At 42.1% G+C, this 20620-nt stretch overlaps 1 protein-coding gene across 1 annotated transcript in view; it reads left to right on the forward strand.

Moving 5' to 3' along the window:
- Positions 1-20620, forward strand: part of CADPS (calcium dependent secretion activator) — a 290593-nt gene that overhangs the window by 206734 nt on the left and 63239 nt on the right. The window contains exons 22-25 of the mRNA XM_019504584.1: positions 8009-8115; positions 9440-9448; positions 14299-14455; positions 15479-15620. Coding sequence (XP_019360129.1) covers positions 8009-8115; positions 9440-9448; positions 14299-14455; positions 15479-15620 — 415 coding nt within the window. The remainder of the gene's footprint in view (positions 1-8008; positions 8116-9439; positions 9449-14298; positions 14456-15478; positions 15621-20620) is intronic.

The following is a 20620-nucleotide window of genomic DNA, read 5'->3' on the forward strand; positions in this document are numbered from 1 at the left end:
CCCAAAATGATAAACTTGATTTCAGAACCATTTCCAGAAAAGAAATTAGTTTAGAAAGAGATGCAAAGTCTTAGGCCAGCTCCTGTTTTGGTTTCCATGGGTGCATCTTTCATGGACAGTCAAATCTAGCTCGGCACCTTGTTTCGTCACCGTGGTGTTAACAGCAGGTCCTAATAAGAAAGCAACATCCGTTACAAAATGTACAGGTTTTGCTCTTTGCCCAACTATAGGCACAAAAACAAAAGAAATCATGTCATATCTGTGGGCCCATTCATCCCCAATAATTACCTTAGATCCTAGTGTGTCAGTACAATTAAGGACATAGAGCATCATTGTTTTTCAGACCAGAGGCAGATATGCCGCCTATTTTGCATTTGGGAGATAAGTGCTACCTTTCAAAGGGCCCTATTTAGTTGAGAATAAAACCAGCTTCTGTGTTGCCTGAACCCAGAGAAAGACCACAAAAACCCTAATCCTACTTGCCTTGCTCCCTTAAACCACCCTTTGTTTGTACTGGTTTCTTTAAGGGAGCTTTGGCTTGTCAGGTAAGCAGGATTTGGTCTTAAAATCAAGGAACGAAGCGTTGGCTTGCTTTTCCTCAAGTCAAATGTAAAATGTGACTGCTTTCAATTGTATTGCAATCGCAGTGAGACTAAAAATACGACGCTGAAAACAAGACACCCACAGATATCTCCCCATCTAATTCCCCATCTTTCCTGAAGAGCTCTTAGCCTCTTGTGTTCTCTTAAAAACGTGGTTTTTAAATAGAACATTCAACAGACAAATATGCTAAAGCAATTAAAAATGAATAATTTGTGCTTATTAATCAAGCAAAAATTGCTAGCACTCGCATGAAAGCATACAAAACCCTAAAATAGGGGTTGTGCTCTGTCTCTTTATGGAAACCAGGAATCCACTGTTCCTTTAGGACAGAATAACTGCTGTAGAGCAGCGCCCTGGCAGGCCAGGGTGTGTGAAATGCAACGCATTGTCATCCAGAAATGCCGCGGGTGTGACAGTCTGGGTCTCATTTACACTGAGGCTATGAAAAGAGTTCAGTCTTCACCAAAGGTCTGTTGTCTTCGGTGCACGGCAAAGAAAAGGGGCAAATGGCGGGTGGAGATAGCAACTAACAGTGACTGGACAAGAAGGGACCAAGGACATAAATGATGTCTTTACGTTTAAGCTTCTGAATATAGCAGCTTCAGCAGCAAGCAGAAACCAGCTCAGGGGCTACCTGGTCTGCTGTAGTGTCAGTGTTTCTACTCTTCCCTTCACTGCCTCCTAAAGCATGACAGGGTTCAGCCTTTGCCAGAGTCCCCAAACCCTCCTCTGGTGAGCAGATACCTCACGCTGCTGGGATGCATGCACCATCCCAGTCCAACCTATCTCTTTCCCACGGCATTAATAACGACCCGTACAATGATCCCCTGGGCCATGATCATAGCAGCAGCAATGGTAACTCAGCCCCTCCGCTCCCCTTCTGCTGCTCTGCTGAAACCCCAGGCATGCCGTACTGGGGTGGGATGTGCAACTGTTGCATGGATCATCCCTGTCACGCCTCATCCCCAACTGCAGGCAGCAGGATGCAGTCCCTGCACTCCGCCTGCCCCATCTCAGGGCAGGGAAGAGCATCCAGTTGCTTGACTGTATTTGGGAGAGCAAATCTGCTTTGAGAGAGGCATCTTGGCATTGAAGGGAAATGGGTAGGGGGGTCTTGCTGCCCCATCCTCCAGACCTAGAACTTCCTAGACCTTAAATGCTGGAGGCTGCAAGCGAGAAAGGGATGGTAGAAAAAACCCTGGTCAGACCCAGCCCATGGGAAGTGCAGAGTCCATTCTCCACCCCCATTTTTTACGTGCCAGTGTGAGCCGGGTGAATTAAGTGCATTGTTTTCAATGTGTGTTAAATGAATGCAGGTCAGGCTCCCTCCCGCTCTTCCCAGCTTCAGTTTAAGCAGTCTGGGTTCACCGGCCAGCTTTGTAGGGAGCTCAGACTGGAAAGCCATGCATGCCAATTCATGAAATCTTCAGCTTGGTTTCAGTTTGTGAATCCATTGGGAATTCATAAAATTAAAAAAAAAAAAAAAAAGATTTTTCAAATAAAGGGGAAGAGGAAATAAAGGCAAGGGGAATGCAGTCTGCAGGCTGGTAGTGAGCACAGAAAAAGAGGCTGAATTCTTGAAATAAATTCTTGCTCACTTCTCTGTAATTCTCACTCCCTTTTGCATGTTTGCTTCAGCCTCATGATGTCCTGCCACCCAATCCCTTTTATTAATTGAAGCAGTAGTCAGCTGTTTTTAACTATAAATCCATAACTTGGCCCTCTGGAGCTCACCTCACCTATACTTTGTCAATGATAAGAGTTATTTAGACGGGACAGTTCCCAAGGATTGACGATTCCTAAGGTGGTCATCTTCTCCCCACACCATCTTGCTGCTACATATTTTATCCAATGCCTCTTTAATGCAAAATGCATGAGCAGTCTGTGGGCCTCAGGACCAGTCCCAGCTCCCCCCATTGTAGAGGGAGTGCTCTAGCCACTAGGATAACATGCAAAAGACCACCTCTACCTACTCTTCCTGCCATGTTTTTTAATATAGGTAGGTGCAAATGATGCGCTTTATGCTCAGTTTGAAGCAGTCGTTGTTTCTGGCATGTTCTGAGTTGCCCGTGCCTACCACCCTGGGCCCTCCAGGGGATTGGATACACAGTGGTACCTAGCTGCTAGTCCCAACCAGTCTTGGACATGATACAGGGAGAGGGACCAGTCCAGGGTAGACACGATGATGAGATTTCTTCCAGAGCTCCAAAAGATAAGAGAAACAGATAAGTTGAAACCTGTTCCCTGTTTCCTCCAAACGGTGGTGAAGACTACAGTTTTCAGGTTCACTCAGGCTCTAAATAAGAGGCCAGGACTTGGCTCTTAACAATCAAAGTGACCAGAAGCCTTAACTGCTGGTTGACTTGGTGGGCAGTTTGGCCTCATTGTCATAAACCTGCCTCGTACGTGCCCCAAAATCACTCCCAAATTGGTTGTGATTTGGCCTGGATTTATTTTTTTCCCAGGAGAAGGCTGCAATGGGACACACTAGTTAGTGTTGCATTATATTTGGTGGAGCTGACTGAACCCATGCAGACCCTAGGGGTAGATGGATGGAGGCCGAATTGAGACCACGGCTGTCCAGTGTCCAACAAAAGTCCTTCAAGCTGCCTTGTGTGTGTATCTGAACAGCCACAGGGTAGGGCCTGCTGCTGTATTAGCAAGCTTTCCTCTCTTTTCCCCCGTCCTTCCGCTTTAACTGGTGTCTTCCCACAAAAATAGAAAACAAGGGAGGTTGCACAAGGACCCAGACATCAGTGAAGTCTGAAATGCATTTCTCCTCTGGGTCACTGCAGTGTCTGCATCTGTAGCCATAGCAGTGGATACGACTAGCTGCAAAATCTGTCAGCTTCCCACAGGGCTTGCCAAGCTGCATGCTTCTCCTGGATGTGATTTTTTTTTTTCCCTTGGCCTCGGTACCATTTTTGAGGAGTCGTCTCTCTTTGACACACCGGTCACATGAGAGCGCCCTGTTTGGGAACATAATAGATGAAGTTGTTTAGGGAGATGTTGCATTAGGACCCAAGGTCCAATAATCTCCTGTCAGAACCACTTCCTTTCCCCAGAGATTGATGCAAACTGCCCTTGGCAGTGATGTGCTGTGCACCATTGCACATGGATTAAGCCATAGTGTGTGCCCATATTCTTGTTCACCGTATGAATCAGGAAGGACTTCTTGAGCAGTGTTCCCTAAACACATGTCACTTTATGCTGTGATGGTATAAGGAATGGTTCTGGGGAGAGGACCCCTCTGCTAGCTGACAAATAATGACCAGGCCATTTCTGGAAATGAATGAATAGATGTGTTTAAACTTTTAGAAGCAAAAAAAAGAAGAAAAAAAACAGCCCGGTATTTTTTTAAACCTAGGTTCTGTCTTATTGACTCTGTTCAGCTGTGCGATGATTCAATGTGTATGTGTGTGTGTCTGTACATTGAGAGATGCATCCAACTTTTACTCTTTAGCGAGTGTTTGCTAGGGTATTGTTACTATGCTCTGATCATTTCCATAATACTACAAGAATCCCAAAAAAGAAAAATGAGAAACCCACTTTGTATGAACCAGAAGCCAAACTCTTCTTCACCTAGAAAACACAAGCAAAAATGGGAAGGACTTTTGGCAATAGACTGTCCAGATAAATATGCCAGATTCCTTGCAAACACAATTATTAGAACTAGTCACGCTGCTGTACTCAGGTGATTAAAAGCTGCTCTTAAATGTTGATAAGAACTATAGTATCAGCGCAGTCGCTATATGTGATCGGCGGTATATGCGTGCATGTTTAGAAGGAAAGGCTATTTTCTTAGATTTTCTGCTTTGCTGATATTGTAAACTATATGACAGATGGGTCAAGTCCTGATTGCCGCATTCTAACATTTGGAATAGCAAGTAACATATTTGATAGAGCTGGCAAGTTCTTATATATGATTCAACCCAGAATATAAAAGCCACTAGAATTCCAAGTCAAAAATAATTAAATGAGCTGGAAACAATCAGGAACCACACATTTTTAAGTGACAGATTTTTTTACATGTTTAAATTGCACAAAGAATGCAAGAATATCTTATAGCTCCCTTTCACCAACAGTGGTGTTTAAGTCTAAAATCTGTAACTGGTATTTGCAAAGCAATTAATTCCTGTGTTGTTATGTTAGTATGAAATCTTAAAGCAGGCATGGGAACCCTAGCTTTAGGTAACAGCTCTTTCCTTTGGTGGAGGGGGGGCGGGACTCAGGCAATGATAGTATATCACATTTCTCCAACACAAGAGTTAACTAAATGATTATACTAAACTCTTCCTTTAGCACTTGGCTACATGAAATACAATTAGCATCCACTTTGAATTTTAAGTGTTCTGGTTGCAAAGTGCAGTACATTAGGATCTGCAGACTTCCCAAATATTTGTTGTTAAATGGTGTCATAATTGTGTAATCCTTTCAGTCCCAATAAGCCAAAAACAGCAGCTTATTCCATTGGTATTTTATCATTTTTGCTTATGTTTCTTTCAAAGTTTCCATCTTTGTCTCACTGTGTGTAAAGTCACGTGTCTCTTTACTTTTGGTGTCTCTCTCCATCACTTGCAAACAGCTCGTCCATCCAAGCCTAAGCCACCGGCTGGGCCACCACCCTCCACTCAAATGCAGCCTAACATGATAAATCAGATGCGCAAAGGCATGCCTAGACAAACACCAAGTACTGTAATAGTCTTCCTTTCTTCTATTTAACAGTGTTCTAGCTTAGCAGTTTCTCGCTACTCTAGTTTAGCTTAATATTAGAAAGCTATTTCTAACGCGAGGCTTTTGCAACTATCTGTAGGCTTTTAGAAATTTAGAGATAGCATTTATTTCAAAATGTCCACATTTTTTTTGTCTAGCAATGTCTGACATATGCAACATTTTCAAATATCAACGTCAGCACAAAATAACATTGTTGTTGCATAACATTTTGCATGATAACTATAAATATGTATGAGCTTTAAACGATGGTGTATGAAATGTTTGATAAGTATATCGTATACGTTTCATTTAACTGTCAGTGCTCCAGCTATTTCAACAGAATATTCTGATGTATAGTAACTTACCCAGGGAAATATTTAAAATAAGAAAAAAAAAATTAAGATTGACATCTGCTGGCTGCCAAAGTTGTATAAGCATCAATATTTTCTTTAAAGACAGCATCTCCGAGCAGTTGTTCTTATTAACACTTTTGTCTTTTAGTTGTGTTGGAGAGCAGATCACTGCCACGAGTGAGTGTAGGCCTCATCCTGCTCCCCTTGAAAGCAATGGCAACACTCCCAGTCACGTCTGTGACGTAGAATCGGGGGCAACGTGTTCTGGAAAGTTTTTAGCAGCCTGTTGTTGCACAAAAGAAAGAAGAGGCAGTTCTCAGCTTCTGTTGAGGAGCTTGAGTGAATGATGGAAAGGAAGAGGAGTTAATAACTGGCCCTCTGTTTGGTATTCACTTAAGACAAATTTTGAAAGAGAAGGCAGGAGGATGTGGGAGGGACAATGCCCATATTGATGGGCCAAACCAACAAAACATTTAATGCAGTTGCACAAGCGCTTTGGCATGTCAATGGAAGCAAAGGGATTAAGCGCCTGCATCTCCCCTGATCCTGTTGGATACAGAGATACTCAACGCTGCCAAAAAACGGGCCGCAGACCCATGCCCAGGTGCCTAGACGTGGATGTAGTACCCTGAGTTTAAGCTACCGATTTTGAAAATCTCAGCTACGACTTAACAGAAAGCTCAGCAACTTTCGGGATGTAATCAAAGACGGGTCTCATAGGGATGATTTCAAGAGAGCAGTGAAAACCTGACCCTATTGAAGCAATGTCACAACTGTCATTGCTTTCAACGGGGCTGGGGTTTCAGCCATCGTTGTTTGTACAGCCTGATTCAACATAGCATTTGAGTATGTGCTTAGCTTTAAGCCCAAGCTCAATCAAAGAAGTGGGGCTGCAGCACAAGCTAACCGTTCAATCTGTAGTCAGGGTTAAATTTTCAATAGGGCCTGAAGAAGCCAGGTGCCCAGCTGCTACTGAATTTCAATGGAAGTTAACCTACCTGCTGGCTCAGGGAAGACTTACTTGTCTTCCAGCTCTACAAAGCCATGTCAATAACCCTAATTTTTAATATTTGCTTAAGTTTTAAATCATTTGCCTTCAGTTACCCTGGTGGGCACTGACAAAGCATGCATGGTTGGCACTTTTCCCTTGGTTTTTCCATAACTGTGCTCAAATCCAGTATCATTTTGCCTTATAGCTTAGACCCCTGAGCTGCTCCTCCAGGCTGCGGCAGTCCGGAAGAGCGACCCAAGAGGGTTGGTTTCTAAGGACCCGTGTCACCATTGTACTTGGCCAGCTCCCGGCATCTTTCAGCCCATATCAGAATCTTATTTAAAGTGTGCCATTCTTCCTATATTTATTTATGTGCTTTCTAATGAAATAAGCCATCTGTGCCAATTTATTACTCTATATAGCTTTTAAAATATGGATGCATAACAGCAGTGCAAGATGCCCTGATGTATTTATCTTTTTTTTTTTTGTATTCTTTTTGGAAAGCTTAGTGAAAGCTGCAAGGTAGGATGAAATAACTCCCCATTTTCTTCACTTGCCTGCAGTATTTCAACTCTTTCACAGGGCAGGAGAGAATTCTGCTTTAAAGTCATGTCTGTTTTCCCATAAAATCATGCTTATAAATACATGGACAGATTTGTTATTCTGTTGTTTCTGGTTCACTCTAGCACAACTCCCTTACTTTCAATGGTCTTACATCCACAAGTAGCACAGTGATACATGAAGCCCAAAATTTTAATTTTTATAGAGTGCAGCTCCCCACTTTAATGGCTTCTACCAAATTGACTTCTTTTTAATGCCAGCATCCTCCTGTATATCTCTGAAATGAAAAAAATCTTTCCAACCAGTAAAATCTTGAAGTGCATCCCTGCATCACATTGGCATTAATGCCTCCCTGTTACATTCAGCAGCTTATTTTAAAAGATACCTTCAAACAGAACTTGGGCAATGACATTTATCCATCAGATAAATAATAGCACAGTCTAAACAGAGGCATGGATATTGCCATATAATAATAAGTAGATGCTGTCTCTAGGGAATTTAACACGAGCAATTTAATGAATAAATAAAGCGTTACCATTGCAAATGGAAAGTAAAACAATTTGTACAGTGTTTTGAAAATTTGGAGCTGGAGCACTGCATTTTCAGAGTATAATAACGAATGTGGCTTTATGGTTTGCTCAGTACTAATGACTAGCATTTAACACTTGCATGAAAAGACTTTTAAAGTTACTAAATATGACGGGATTTTATTGACCACTAAATCTGTTGGCCGTACAGCTAGCCTATCCGCCTGCACTCCATTTTAACTCAAGTTCTTGTACTACAGAAAATGTAGGCCGGTTAGTCACACCTGCCAAAAAGCTAGAAGACACAATCCGTCTGGCAGAGCTGGTAATTGAAGTCCTACAGCAGAATGAAGAACACCATGCAGAGGTGAGCACCGTGCTCTGCATTGTTATATTCCCATAGTCTGAACAGGAGCTGGTTGGTTTTAATAGCTGGGTCCATTCCCGTCGCGGTTGCTGAACGAGGTGCTTTCTATCACTGTTCAAGCTGTCCGGCCGGATTCAAGGACAGTCTTCAAATGTAATTAAAGGGGAATAAAACCAACTGTTTTGAGAGGGCTTTTTAAAGCCAAAGTGGGTTGGATTCTGCTCTCGTTTACAGCGACGTGCATTCTTCCACGAGTGTCGGTGACAGCCAAACATGGCTAAATGTCTTGATCACCAAAATAATCACACCCTAACACCTGTCCCCTTTTGAGAAGGGCCACATATTTCAAAGCCTTAGGGTTGTACATCCAGCCATCACCACTTGAGTCTGTTTTCGGCCAGCAGTTGCCGAAGCAGCATTCGGTTTTTTGCCCTTCACGGCTGCGGCTGAGAAAGCCATTGGAAATGTCCAGAATTCTTTTTCTTGGGTTTGTTTCTTCATTTTAAAATAGTTTTTAATGTGTTTTGTTTTTTTACTTGGCATTGCTAGACGTGGTAATGTTTTAAAAGGCTGTTTTCACGCTGGCTTTTCTGTCGGCCGCCCCTTGCTCAGCTTGTTCAGGTTTTCTCTGTTGATATTTGCTGAGGCTGCAGTGACTCATTCGGCGTTCCCGATCGTATAGGCTGCACAACACTTCCCAGAATGAACATGGCTCTGCCCTTCAAAATGTCCTCACAGGGAGACTCTAGTTGCAGTAGCACTTTTAAACAGGGGAAATCCAGCTATCACAAAAGCCAGTGTATGTGAGGACCTCAGGAGCAGAAGGCTTGACCCTGTACAGGATTAAGCTCATGAGCGCACCCACGGATGTGGTCCCACTGACATGACGCCACGAGATCTGGATCTCAGTGGAGCTACTCGAGCGAGTGCAGTTGCTTACGGGCACGCGAGTGTTTAGGATCAGCAGTCACCTCTTACAAGTCCAACTCACTGTGATAATTTCTTTTTTTAAGTTAATCATTTTCAAATTAAGATTTACCACTTAAGTGTTTATAACTTGTTACATTCATTCACTATTTTCTCTTTTCCTTCCCTTTTTTATATATATATAATATATATATACATATTTATATATTGCATTTAATACATTTGATAAGTAATTTCACAATCACCTAAAATCATTCCACTGTATATTAAATTTACAGTACAATTTAACTTATTTCTAATACACGACAATCCAGAAGTCCCAACTAACTCCTGACTGCATATTTAAATTTCCTCCCTGTTTTTCTACTGTTCATTCAATCTTGGATGATCCTGGCAGGGGAAAGAGGTATGTGACTAAACTGAATGAAATGAGTCACTTCCTGTCATATTTCGTGCATGCCCTCTTAGTGCCATGTTTCCTAATGGGATTTTACCTGGGTGATCCTTGCTTTGTAACTTTAATCCGAGGAATGTAACAGCAACTCCACATGGACTGCTTGTGGAATTGGTAGCCCAACACGGCAGGGGAAATGCGGGATACGTATCCAGTCCATGCATGTAGCAATGGGTCTATTTTACAAGCGCTGCAGTTACATCCCAACACAACCCTACCTGCCTGGAATCTTTCCTCAGCCTGTTGTAAAACCTATGTTGTTTTGTAGTTTCCTGATCTCTAGTACACCATGGAGTAGACTATATAATAAACGATTGAGTAGAAGGATGCTAGTCTTCCTCTAACTTTGTCTGTATATGTATTGTACTGGATATACAGTATTTATATATAGAGAGAGACTATAGCCCGGAGAAGAGAGAAATAATCTTTATTTTCACAGAGTTGAGATGCTCCCAGTGTAACTCAGACTGCTGCAAAGATGTCTATGAATTGTGGCAGGGCTGTCTAAGAGGAACGAATACTTTATTGCACTCATCACCTTCATGTGATGCATGGAAAGGAATTATTTTTAAGAACCAGGTTATTTTCATACTGGCAACTTCGGGGTGCAAGAGGGCCTAATATGGGCTTCTCTTCACTGAAAACACCCTTAAAAGAATGGAAATAAAACACACGCTTTGTAGCTTGGGCATCAGAAGGGTTTTGTTAGTGAGAGCAGATTTGCACCTATTTTATTACCAGGATCACGTTTTTCCTGTGCTCCCATTTCAGAAGGGTGACATTTCATTTATCCTATTGCAGAAGTCCAACACAAGTCCTTATACCACTTGATTTATGCCTGCAGGGTATAAATGGGATGCTAGTGGCGCCCCTTCTGCACAGGTGTGAATTTCACCCAAACAATAGGTTGCAAGTTGTTTAATCATGTGAGTTTTGTGGTGCATGCACAAACACGGCCCCACAATTTTCCTTGTGGTCATGCAGTATCTGGTTGGGCTATTATAGGAATTTTCAAAATGACTGCATTTTATTCAAAGGAGGCAGCTTCCAGGATGTTTTTTGCTGGGAGGTTGTCTGCCAAACATGTTACAAATGGTTACCTCTTACAGTGTCAGCATAACTTCTTCACCATAAATATCTTCATGGTAGCATTTAGGGAGTGCTAGACTTTCTGCTTACCTCCAAGTAACTGAAGTCTACCCTTTTGAATTAATTACTCCAGGCAGGGTTTTAAAGGAGTTTTCTGTATACCTGGACTGGATAGGTATGACCTGAATATCTCCTTTGGCTATCCACAAAGAAAATAAAGTTGAATTTCTTCTTGTAGAAAGGCTGCAACCGTTACCATTTGCCTATTAAGATGAGCCCATTCCACTGTTGTATGCACATACATGCAACACACATTCAAACCCCATCAGGTAAACCTAAACTGAAACCACCTTTACGATTTGGAAAAAAAGTTTAAAGAGCATTAGCATGGAGAAATCTTTTGTTTTTATTATGCGAGAGGCAAGGATTTCTTAGGGTGATATCTTTTATTGGACCAGCTGCCTAGGTGCATAGTGTTAGACGAGCTTTCACGTAGCCCAGACAAACATGCAGAAGAAACTGGCCTTCTATAATGGGTGTGCCTATGTAATACATAACAGCTTGAGTCTTTGCCAAAGTGTCATTTGTCTCATCAGGTGGCTCCAAATTGGATTATCTTTCACCTGGATGAGTCATGATAAATGCCATAAGACTTCATGCATTTTTAATCTTTGCCTTCTCTCTCTATGTATATGTATGTGTATATATATATATGTGTGTGTGCGTGCAACTCTATTGAAGACGCACATATATATATGTGTACCCGTGTGTAAAATACGCAGTGATAGGTGTGTTTGTCCAGAAGGCAAACTTCATTTTCCTTCGATCATGTTGAAATCAAAGCAGGTAAGTAGATGGTAAATAAAATTAAACTTTACCATCTGGAAAAAAAATTGGAGTAATGAACTGCTATTGTTCTTATTTCAAGAAATGACTGCCTTACTGCAAATGGGAGAGGGAATTCTCGTGAGTCGGAGGCTAATCCATCAGAAATATATGTGACTGTTTTTTACAAAGTAATCGTATGCTTTGCCTGTTAATTTCTTTAAGGAAAAAAAAACCACAAACATTTTTTCTTTTTCATGGAAGCAGGTTTTTATTGCAGGACTCTGAAGTAATTATGTTGGGATTTGTTGGAGAATACATTCTTTCACTCCTGCCAAAAATGTTGATTTTTGCCCATCCTTCATATATAGAGTTACCAGCAGGATTCTCAGCTGCCAGATACACCCAATAATCACTTGACAAGGAGACGGTGTGGCAGACTCTTGAGAAATGAAGGCATGGCCAGAAGAAATGAGTCAATGCAAGAACCAGCTCTTTCATCCTTGTTCAACAAAATAAAAAATATATATATCTTTTAAAGGGATATTGTCAACTACCATAACCTTGATTTTTTTTTTCTATTTTAATTTTTGTTACATCTTTGGGAGGAAAAATTGAGCAGACACTGAAAGCAGAATGGGTTCCTGCCACCTTCCCTTCAGATGGTCTAGCTGTTCAAAAAAAATAAAAATCAGAACGATGCCCAACCCATCATATTGGCGAGATTGCATCAAAGCAGCATTTTCATGTTCCTCATCTTGTGCTTATTTTTTAACGTAGCTGCCCAGTCGGGATGAGCCACTGAACAGCTGTGTGGAGCCACTTCACATTGGCAGCAGCTTTAAAAGAGCTTCTCAGCAAATGCCTCGCTAAAAGTCTAGGGCCAACATTAAATCTGACCCTGAGTTGGCGGCTGGAGTAACCAGGGTGGCGTGAGCTGGCCGACAGCTCCAAGCACCAGTTTAGAGGGACCAGCACACTCCACACCCTTGCTCTCTGGCACCCTGACGTTCGACCGTGTCTCTGCCCAGGGCACCGAACGTGGTGGCTGCCCCTCCGGGAGCCTACCTGTGTCCAAGCGAGCAGCTTTTTGGGGAGGTGACAGCACAGTTGGACTTGTGTGCATGTGCTGGGCTAGACATTTGTTTCCGAACTAAGCAGCAACACACTTCAATATCATCCCTGGACCAAGTCAGGAGGTAGTGCAACTGCACCCTAAATCAGGACCCTCACCAGCATTGCAATAGCAGTGGCTGCATGAGGGCCCACTCCTCACCGCCCATCCCTTCCCGCTCACTAGAGCAAGAGGGGAAGAAAACTGCTCTGCAAGGAGTGCATTCCCTTAGGCCAGCACATGGATCAGGAGAGAGTTATAGGCCAGGGCAGGGTTGATATAGCGTTCTTTATTTTTTAAATATAATTACAGACCACCTTCATGCTACACACACACACATGCATACCGCACCCCTGCCACACAGGTAAATCCTTTATGCATGCATACCTGGCAGCTGGGTATGAGGGAGATAGACCTGGAAAGCCCGAAAGAGATTGTGCCACAGCCAGGCACACTGCTTTGGAGTGTGATAGTCTGGTGACAAAGCAGCCCCCGTCCCTCTAATGGGGGTTGTTGTTAATTTTCTGCAACCTTCTCAAAAGGAAAAGTGAAGAGAATTAGCGCTGCTCTCATTGATTGCCAAGCAAATAAAGATGAAGTCCATTCTGCCTGATCATGTCTGCCAGTATCTTCTTTTCATCCTTTCAAGTGACTGAAGTATACCTTCCTGATTGCCAAGTTGTCTTTCAATTCTCAGTCATCTTTATTCCATCTTTTGAGTCTGGTGCCTATGGTGTAGGTTTCCTTTGCTCGGAAAGTCCTGGATAGTGCCTGGTAGAGAAAGTTGTTAAATCTCAGAGTAGTTTCCTCTCACCCCCAAATTACTGCACACGGTCCTGTTGACAACACTGCTCATTCTGCATGTTCCCAGCCAGAAATGATTACTAAACACGCATGCATGCATTTGAAACACATTCACATCTAAGCCATGTGTGATGTGAATGTACTTCAGAAAACCTGTACAGTGGACTTTAAGGACCCATGTGCATGAGAATGAGTTACTTCACTGATATTTTTTGGTTTTCACGTGTTATATGTAATACTCCAGCAAATGGAAAAATCCTGGTAAAATCCTGGCTTGATTTGGAGGCTTTTATCCTGATCTCCTGCCAGGTCTATATAACAGCTCTAAAACTGATTTCATAGTAAGTGGCCCTAAATTATACTAATGTATTTAAATAGCTTTATATGTAACCCTGTAAAATGAAAGGAGCTGTCTTAATTTTTACTGGTGGTGCTTGAAATATTTCTAACTGAGATCCGGAGACATGGTAGGACAGACTCTGCATTCATAGGCTTCTAAGCATTTTCAAGATGAGTGGTAATAGCAAGCCCAAATAAATTTTGAAAGCTGTTGAAAAAACATAGCAGAAAACCCACAAACACAGTGAAGAAACTCCCAAATTCCTATACTTTAGAATAAGAACTGGTAGACCTCTCTGGTACATAGCATGATTAAAGATGAATTTAGTGAGTTATTGTAAACTGAACAGACACCCCTTCTTTGCTTTGTTTCAACTGCTTACTCTACAGTGCAGTTCGGAAAAATATACACGACAAGGCATTCCTGAATATAAAGAGTAGGTGCATCATTTATGTGATTTGCACTGTATATGCAGTAGCTCACATTTTAAAGGACTGTTCTCTTTACAATAAAGTTAGTTTTCCCTTGGGATGCACATTTGCTTCTAAGCTATATGGCCTCATATCATTTGCTGTGGTTTAAAAGAACTAATGCTTTTCTTTGTTATTTCTTTTTCTACCAAATTTAAAGGCCTTTGCTTGGTGGTCAGACTTAATGGTTGAACATGCGGAAACCTTCCTGTCACTGTTTGCAGTGGATATGGATGCTGCCTTAGAGGTGCAACCCCCAGACACGTGGGACAGCTTTCCACTATTTCAGCTTCTAAATGATTTCCTCCGTAGTGACTGTATGTATTTGTATTTTGACCATTTCTTTCAATAGGGTAAAATGTTCTGGGTTATTAATAATGTTTCTAGCCTTTCCATGCTGTACAGAAAACTGATATGGGTGGGACTTCAAAACCAATAGCCTTTTATTAGCTTAATATTGCAATTGCTTTAGAGGGGGGCGGGGAAGTGGTGCTTTTCAACATGGCCAGAGACCAATCCTCTTTACTAAAAATAAATGCCCAGGTAGAAGACCAGGAGTGGGACTTCTATAAGGTCCTGTGGTGAGGAGCACATTGTTCACAGAGTTGGGCACTTTCTGTTATTTTCATTAAGCATTTCTATTGTGCTATATATGTGCATCATATACGTGTGGCAATACGAAGTCAACTGCAGTCCCTGCCCCCAGACAGGTGGATGGAAAGGAAAGGAATCGTTAATGAATGATTTGACATTGCCTTGTACAAAGGGGAAGCGCAGGAGAATATTGCCAGGGTTAGAAGGCGCGGCAATGAAATTCCCATTCACTTCAATAGCAGCAGTGTTTGGCCCTGCTGAGTCTGTGACAATCCCACGTCGTAGTCTGCCTGTCTCATCCTTCCCACGTTGGTCCATTAGGCCCCTGTCTTACAAAAGACTTCCCTGTTGGAAAACCCTTTTAGTTTCTGAAGACATGCATAATGAGTCATGGGACCCCTCCTCCGAGAAAAACGATTTCGAGTGTAAAAGTAGTCCCCCAGTCTGCCCAGGGAGTGACGTGTGCCAAGCTGTTTCGTTTATAGTCATTTTATTAACGGGAGCTAGTCATCTATTTCCTGTCTATAAATCAGGCACTAACGGAGAAGTTTCGCTGTTTGTTTGCTCCAAATATGAAACGATTTCTGCTGTCTTTATCCTGGATGTTGATGGTCAAGTATTCCTAGGGGAAACTCCAGTTACTTCCTTCCTGTTAGCCAGCATATTTATTATGTAATAAAATGCCACTCTTCATGGTTCGTTACCCAACCGTAGTTTCTTACTATACTTTTATTTATCTATTCTAGATAATTTGTGCAATGGAAAATTCCACAAACACCTTCAAGACCTGTTTGCTCCACTTGTTGTTAGATATGTCGATCTGATGGAGTCCTCAATTGCACAATCAATTCACAGGGGCTTTGAGCGGGAATCATGGGAGCCAGTAAAGTAAGGAAACCTCCTTTGATACAATCGGAATTTGGGTGCAAATGGATGGAGATTCGTACAGAGATGAATTAGTAAATACTAGATTGGAGATTTGGAAAATGCCTTCTATTTTTTAGCGCCGTGCTAAAAATGCAAGGCCTAATTTCTTAAGGGTTTTCAAGGTTTACAAAAGAAACAATATGTGCTTTTCTAATGCAATGCTGATTGAAGTGGAACGTTTTGCTTTGAAAAATGGAATTACGAAAAATGTGAAATCCTCTCATTTTGCTTGGCTTTTTAGATCTTATGACCCTGCTCTAAAAGGCCTTTTTCCAATGTTGCTCTTAAAGGCAAATAGCTTCTTTTCAGAACGAAAACCTTGCTTTACTGTGTTCAGTCCGGCTCTGTACCTTGGGTGGGCCGCTGTTGTCTTTTTTTTCCACACACCCTGTGAAGCGATAGTGCAGAGATATGCTTCACTGCTTCAGCACCACAGCTGATCCCTGGATTGATCTTTTTTTTCGCGCAGGCTGTGAAGGGCTCCAGCGTAAGATGCTGCTTTAGAGCTAAGGGCTTTTAGGAGGAGACACTCTGAAACCATGCTGGAAAGATCCTGAAGGCACCGTCCCTGAAGGGAAACACAGTGTGCTAGAGAAAAGTACTTCCAAGCAAAAACAAGTAGAGAAAGCAGGAGAAAAGAGTTGACCGCAGTCATTTACTAATCTCATAGAAGTGATGATTTAAAACTCTGGAATGGGTGAACTGAGAGACAAAGCCCCAGCTCAGCCTAGCGGTTGTGAAATATAAAGTTAGTTAAAGCCATGCAGAATTTATAGTGGTATTACTGCTCCCAGTGCTCATTCCAAAAAGGCTCAGTTGGATACTATAAAGGAAACATATTAATACAAATTAAATAAAGACATGGAGCAAGACTAGCTTTATGCAGGCTGGAAAGTGTCTAGTGTAGCGGATGGTTAAGTGTTCTGCTCTGAAGGGTTACTTTGTAACATTTAGCAATTATCTACTATATTGATCATACATAAAAATGCAAGGCTAATTCAGAACCCGGTTCACCGTCCGTTTGCTCTCTTGGCTCTGCAGGCTAATGAGATTAAAAAACCCCTAACATTTCAGTTGTAAAATGAGCAGGTGTGGCTCACAAAACACACAAGAAGTAGCTCTCCTGAGTAGGAAAATGCGACTTTACACCCCCCCGTAGTCATTCAGCAGGTAGAACTGCATGTTAGAGTGATCCTCACTTTAATAATGCATAACAGCTTAAGTAATAGCCACCTGTTACACATTTGGTGCAGTAATGTCAAACGATGTGTTAACCATGCAGTTGATAAATGATTCATTCTTTATGTGTTTGTTCTAAGCCAGAGACTAAAATATATTCAAATCAGTAAATCATCTTGGTTTTAGCTCATTTAAATTCAATTATAGTTTTATTTTAAGTACATGTTTTCTTATAGCAAAAGTTTGGATTTCAAAACACTGTCACTTTCTTGGAGAAATGGAAGAGTCACTTTCAAAATTACTATAGAGAGTTTCTGCCATGTTAAGGGGGTCATTTGCAGTGCATCGTGGGTTGTTCTGAAAAGGTTCTTTATCCATCATCCCATGGTGTTGTGCTTCAAGCAGCTCTGGTCAGTGAACACCGTATATCTTACAGTTATAAGTGTTTCTTTGCTTAATAGTAGTTATCTTACAGAGTGACCCAGGACACTCAAAAGCGTTGCTTTGAAAAAGAATGGGTAATTCTCCTGGGCATGTTACATTCCCCCATGGGAAAGCACACACTTGAATATGTTTTTAATTACTGATACTTTATTCTTCATATGCACACCCACACACACGTGCACACACACCAGCAAACATACACACACCCAGTGTGAAATGTCACCTTTATGTAATGTGACCCAGCTGAAGGCAGCAAACACGTCTGCACATCAGGACCTAGTGCATAAAGTGCAACTGGGAACCCCAATCCTGGAATTTATCTTCAGTCTCACGGCAGGCGGCATGCTATTCTTCCCCTGATCCCCAGTAAGCCTGTGATAAATACAGGTCAAACAAATGTATTTTGCTTGCTCTTCCCTCAGCTTCGTGTATCCCCTCTCTCCCCCATGCATTCAAACCGTCTAGTGAATTCTTTAGGCTCTTTGTCCCATTTTGCAGCTTTGCATTGCTCAGTAACCACAAATTCGCATTTACCAGAGGAGAGCACGATACTGTTTACAGGCTTACTCCTAAGAAAAAGTTAAAGAAGTAGCTTTCAAATACCGCAGCGATGCAAAGGACACCGACATCACCCTCTTCTGTTTTACTAACACCCATTACTGCCGGGTAGCTATAAGGGAAATGACACGGCTGCAACCATCGTGTATCTTTGCCCTTGGAGAATTTTATGCAGCTTGACTCTGCTTTGAAGATAGGCTTCCCACTTGGCTTACCAAAGTCAACCAGGATACACATCGCCGCAGTTGAGCTGACTGCTATCCTGCCGATCTCTATGCTGAATTGTGAGAATGAAATCTCATTACCTCATGACAGCCAGCAAAGTATTCGGTAGCATAGAGGCTTTTAAAAGGGTTTCTCTATGCTCGTGCTTGCAATCAGGGCTGAAAAATGTGGTCCTCCATAACCTGACCAGATGGCAGCATACACGCATGTCATTTTTCTATTTTCATTGCTAGAGACTGTGTACCTTATGCTGCTACTAGTTGGGTATAGAAATCGCACAAACAGTAAGATCGATTCCCTTAAATACTGAAAACATTGAAGGGGAAAAAAATCCATACCGTTTGCTTCGGCAGGCCATGTGATCTGCCTGTTTTGTACAAGCTCTGCCTAGCTGCAGAATGTATAAGCCGGGGGTCCTTGCCCTATAACCAGTGCAGCTGGTAGGTATGGGCAGATACGTGCGGAGAAAATGAAGCAAAGTGAAACACCAGTCCCAACTCGCTATTTTCCAAAACATTGGGTGCATAAATTAGATCTGTTCCCAAGCTGGCGGAGTGCACGCAGTCACATGAGGAGGGGGGAACATGCCGTTATTTCTGCGTGCTAGCTTCGCGACTCGGGGCGTTTTGAAATACTTTGCAGCCACCCGACACCTAAACACATACATGCAATTGCACTCGGCAGCTGAGCTCCGCACGAGCAGAATGCAAGGTTAATTCAGTGACCACTGATGTCCTTTTCAGTTGGTTGGCTTGAAAAATTATGCAAATCTTTTCTGGGACACGTACACACACAAAAAAGGATCTTCTGCAACATTTTATGTGCCGTTATATTCTAGCACAAGGAGGTCAGTCCCCGTGGTTCTTGTCAAAGTCAAATTTGATTGGGTTTTTAGTATTAATATGCAAACGGTCACACTCTGTAGTAAGGCTACATTTGTAAGTAGTCTGTCTTTTAATAAATGGCTCATAGAGGTTTTAATAAATTGTCCATTGCTCGCCACAGCTTATTACAGGTCGCTCCTCACTTTGTGTCTCTGCCTCCTTCCCCATTTGTATACCAGGGCTAATCATCTTAAGGAGGTAGTGTGGAGCAGTGGGTAGAGCAGTGAACTGGAACTCAAGAGATGCAAACTTGATTGCCAGCTCTACTACAGGCCTACTGGTTCTCTGCAGACCAGTCAGTTCAACCCTTAAATGCCTCAATTTCTCCACCTGTAAAATGGGGATAATGGTATCGGACCTCCTTTATGACAGGCTTCAAGATCTGCTGATGAAAAACATTCCAGATAAGAGCTAGGTACTATCATAGCCTAAAGCTCTCCATAACACTTACTACTTACATGCCTGTAACCATCTGTAACCCATAGTACTCCAGTCTTCAACATCTTTTAATCATTCATGAGTCCTTTTCAAGCTATTTATAAATGTATCTTTAACATAAAGTGTGGCCAGTCAAATGCTGTGACTCTACCAGGCAATCAGACAGAACTGGTGACGTTGTCCAGAAAGGAAAAAAAAAATCCTGTTAGGAAAAAGATCCTGGGGTAGCTAAATGTGGAAATGGTGCCAAACACCAAGCCACAGTTAGAGCATGTTTAGCTGCTTACTTATGTCACCCTTCTACCCAGTCTGCTATACTGAAGATTTTATAGAAAAGACTGCCACTTGAATTACTAGCATTTATCCAAGTATATATGGGCCAGCATTTATGCTAATAAAACATAACTTGTAGAGTAAGCAGACAGGCAGTCTGACCAGTGGATCTAGGAACTTGTGGGAACTGGACATTTATGCACCAACACATCTGTAGGCAAGATAACGCAATAAAATCTCCAGGGTTGTCTGCTCAACTTTCAGATTTAAGCTAATGGCATCACCTGGCATTTATTAGGTAGCCTCTTCTGGCTCTTTACTTGTTTTCTACAGTTAATGTTACAATAGGGGAAGCGTTCTTTGAATATATATTATTCCAGGACACATTATCTTAAAGCCATGAGCTACTGGCACTCTAGATTTTTATAACTGGAGAGCGGAAAGATACTATTTAAATCAGTCCAAATGTGGGAAATAGATCCAAAGGTGAGCAAGTCAGAACAATGCAGCACAAACTGTCTATTTGGCGAGGACATATCCTTACCAAATGTACAGGCCCCAGTCATGCAATTGAATCCTCCTAGCTTGAACCTTCTGCCACTCTGAAGCACTGAAAGTTTAAGTGCATCAGACTGCTGGATGGGGCATTATTCAGTCTCTGGTATTAAATAGTCACAGGCTCAGTTTTTAGAAAGCCACCTCCTCTTCTGGTCCTGTAATTTTGCAGGCCAAGTAAATAAAGGCACATCTATCTGTTGATAATATTGAAGTCATCTGCAAGTCCGCCTACCTGACTCCAGCCACAAGTCATGTAAAGAGACAGGTCATTGAGATCAGCTGAACCAGCAAAGCTACGGATGCAGGGTAGGATGGCAGGTATTTCCCAAATCAGGCTTTCTGTGTTAAGATAATACACTACCTTATTTTGCCATCAGAAGATGAGTTGTAGCTTTTCCTTGC

The sequence above is a fragment of the Gavialis gangeticus genome, unplaced genomic scaffold (genome assembly GCF_001723915.1).
Source record: "Gavialis gangeticus isolate Ggan-Ray unplaced genomic scaffold, GavGan_comp1, whole genome shotgun sequence".
NCBI lineage: Eukaryota > Metazoa > Chordata > Crocodylia > Gavialidae > Gavialis > Gavialis gangeticus.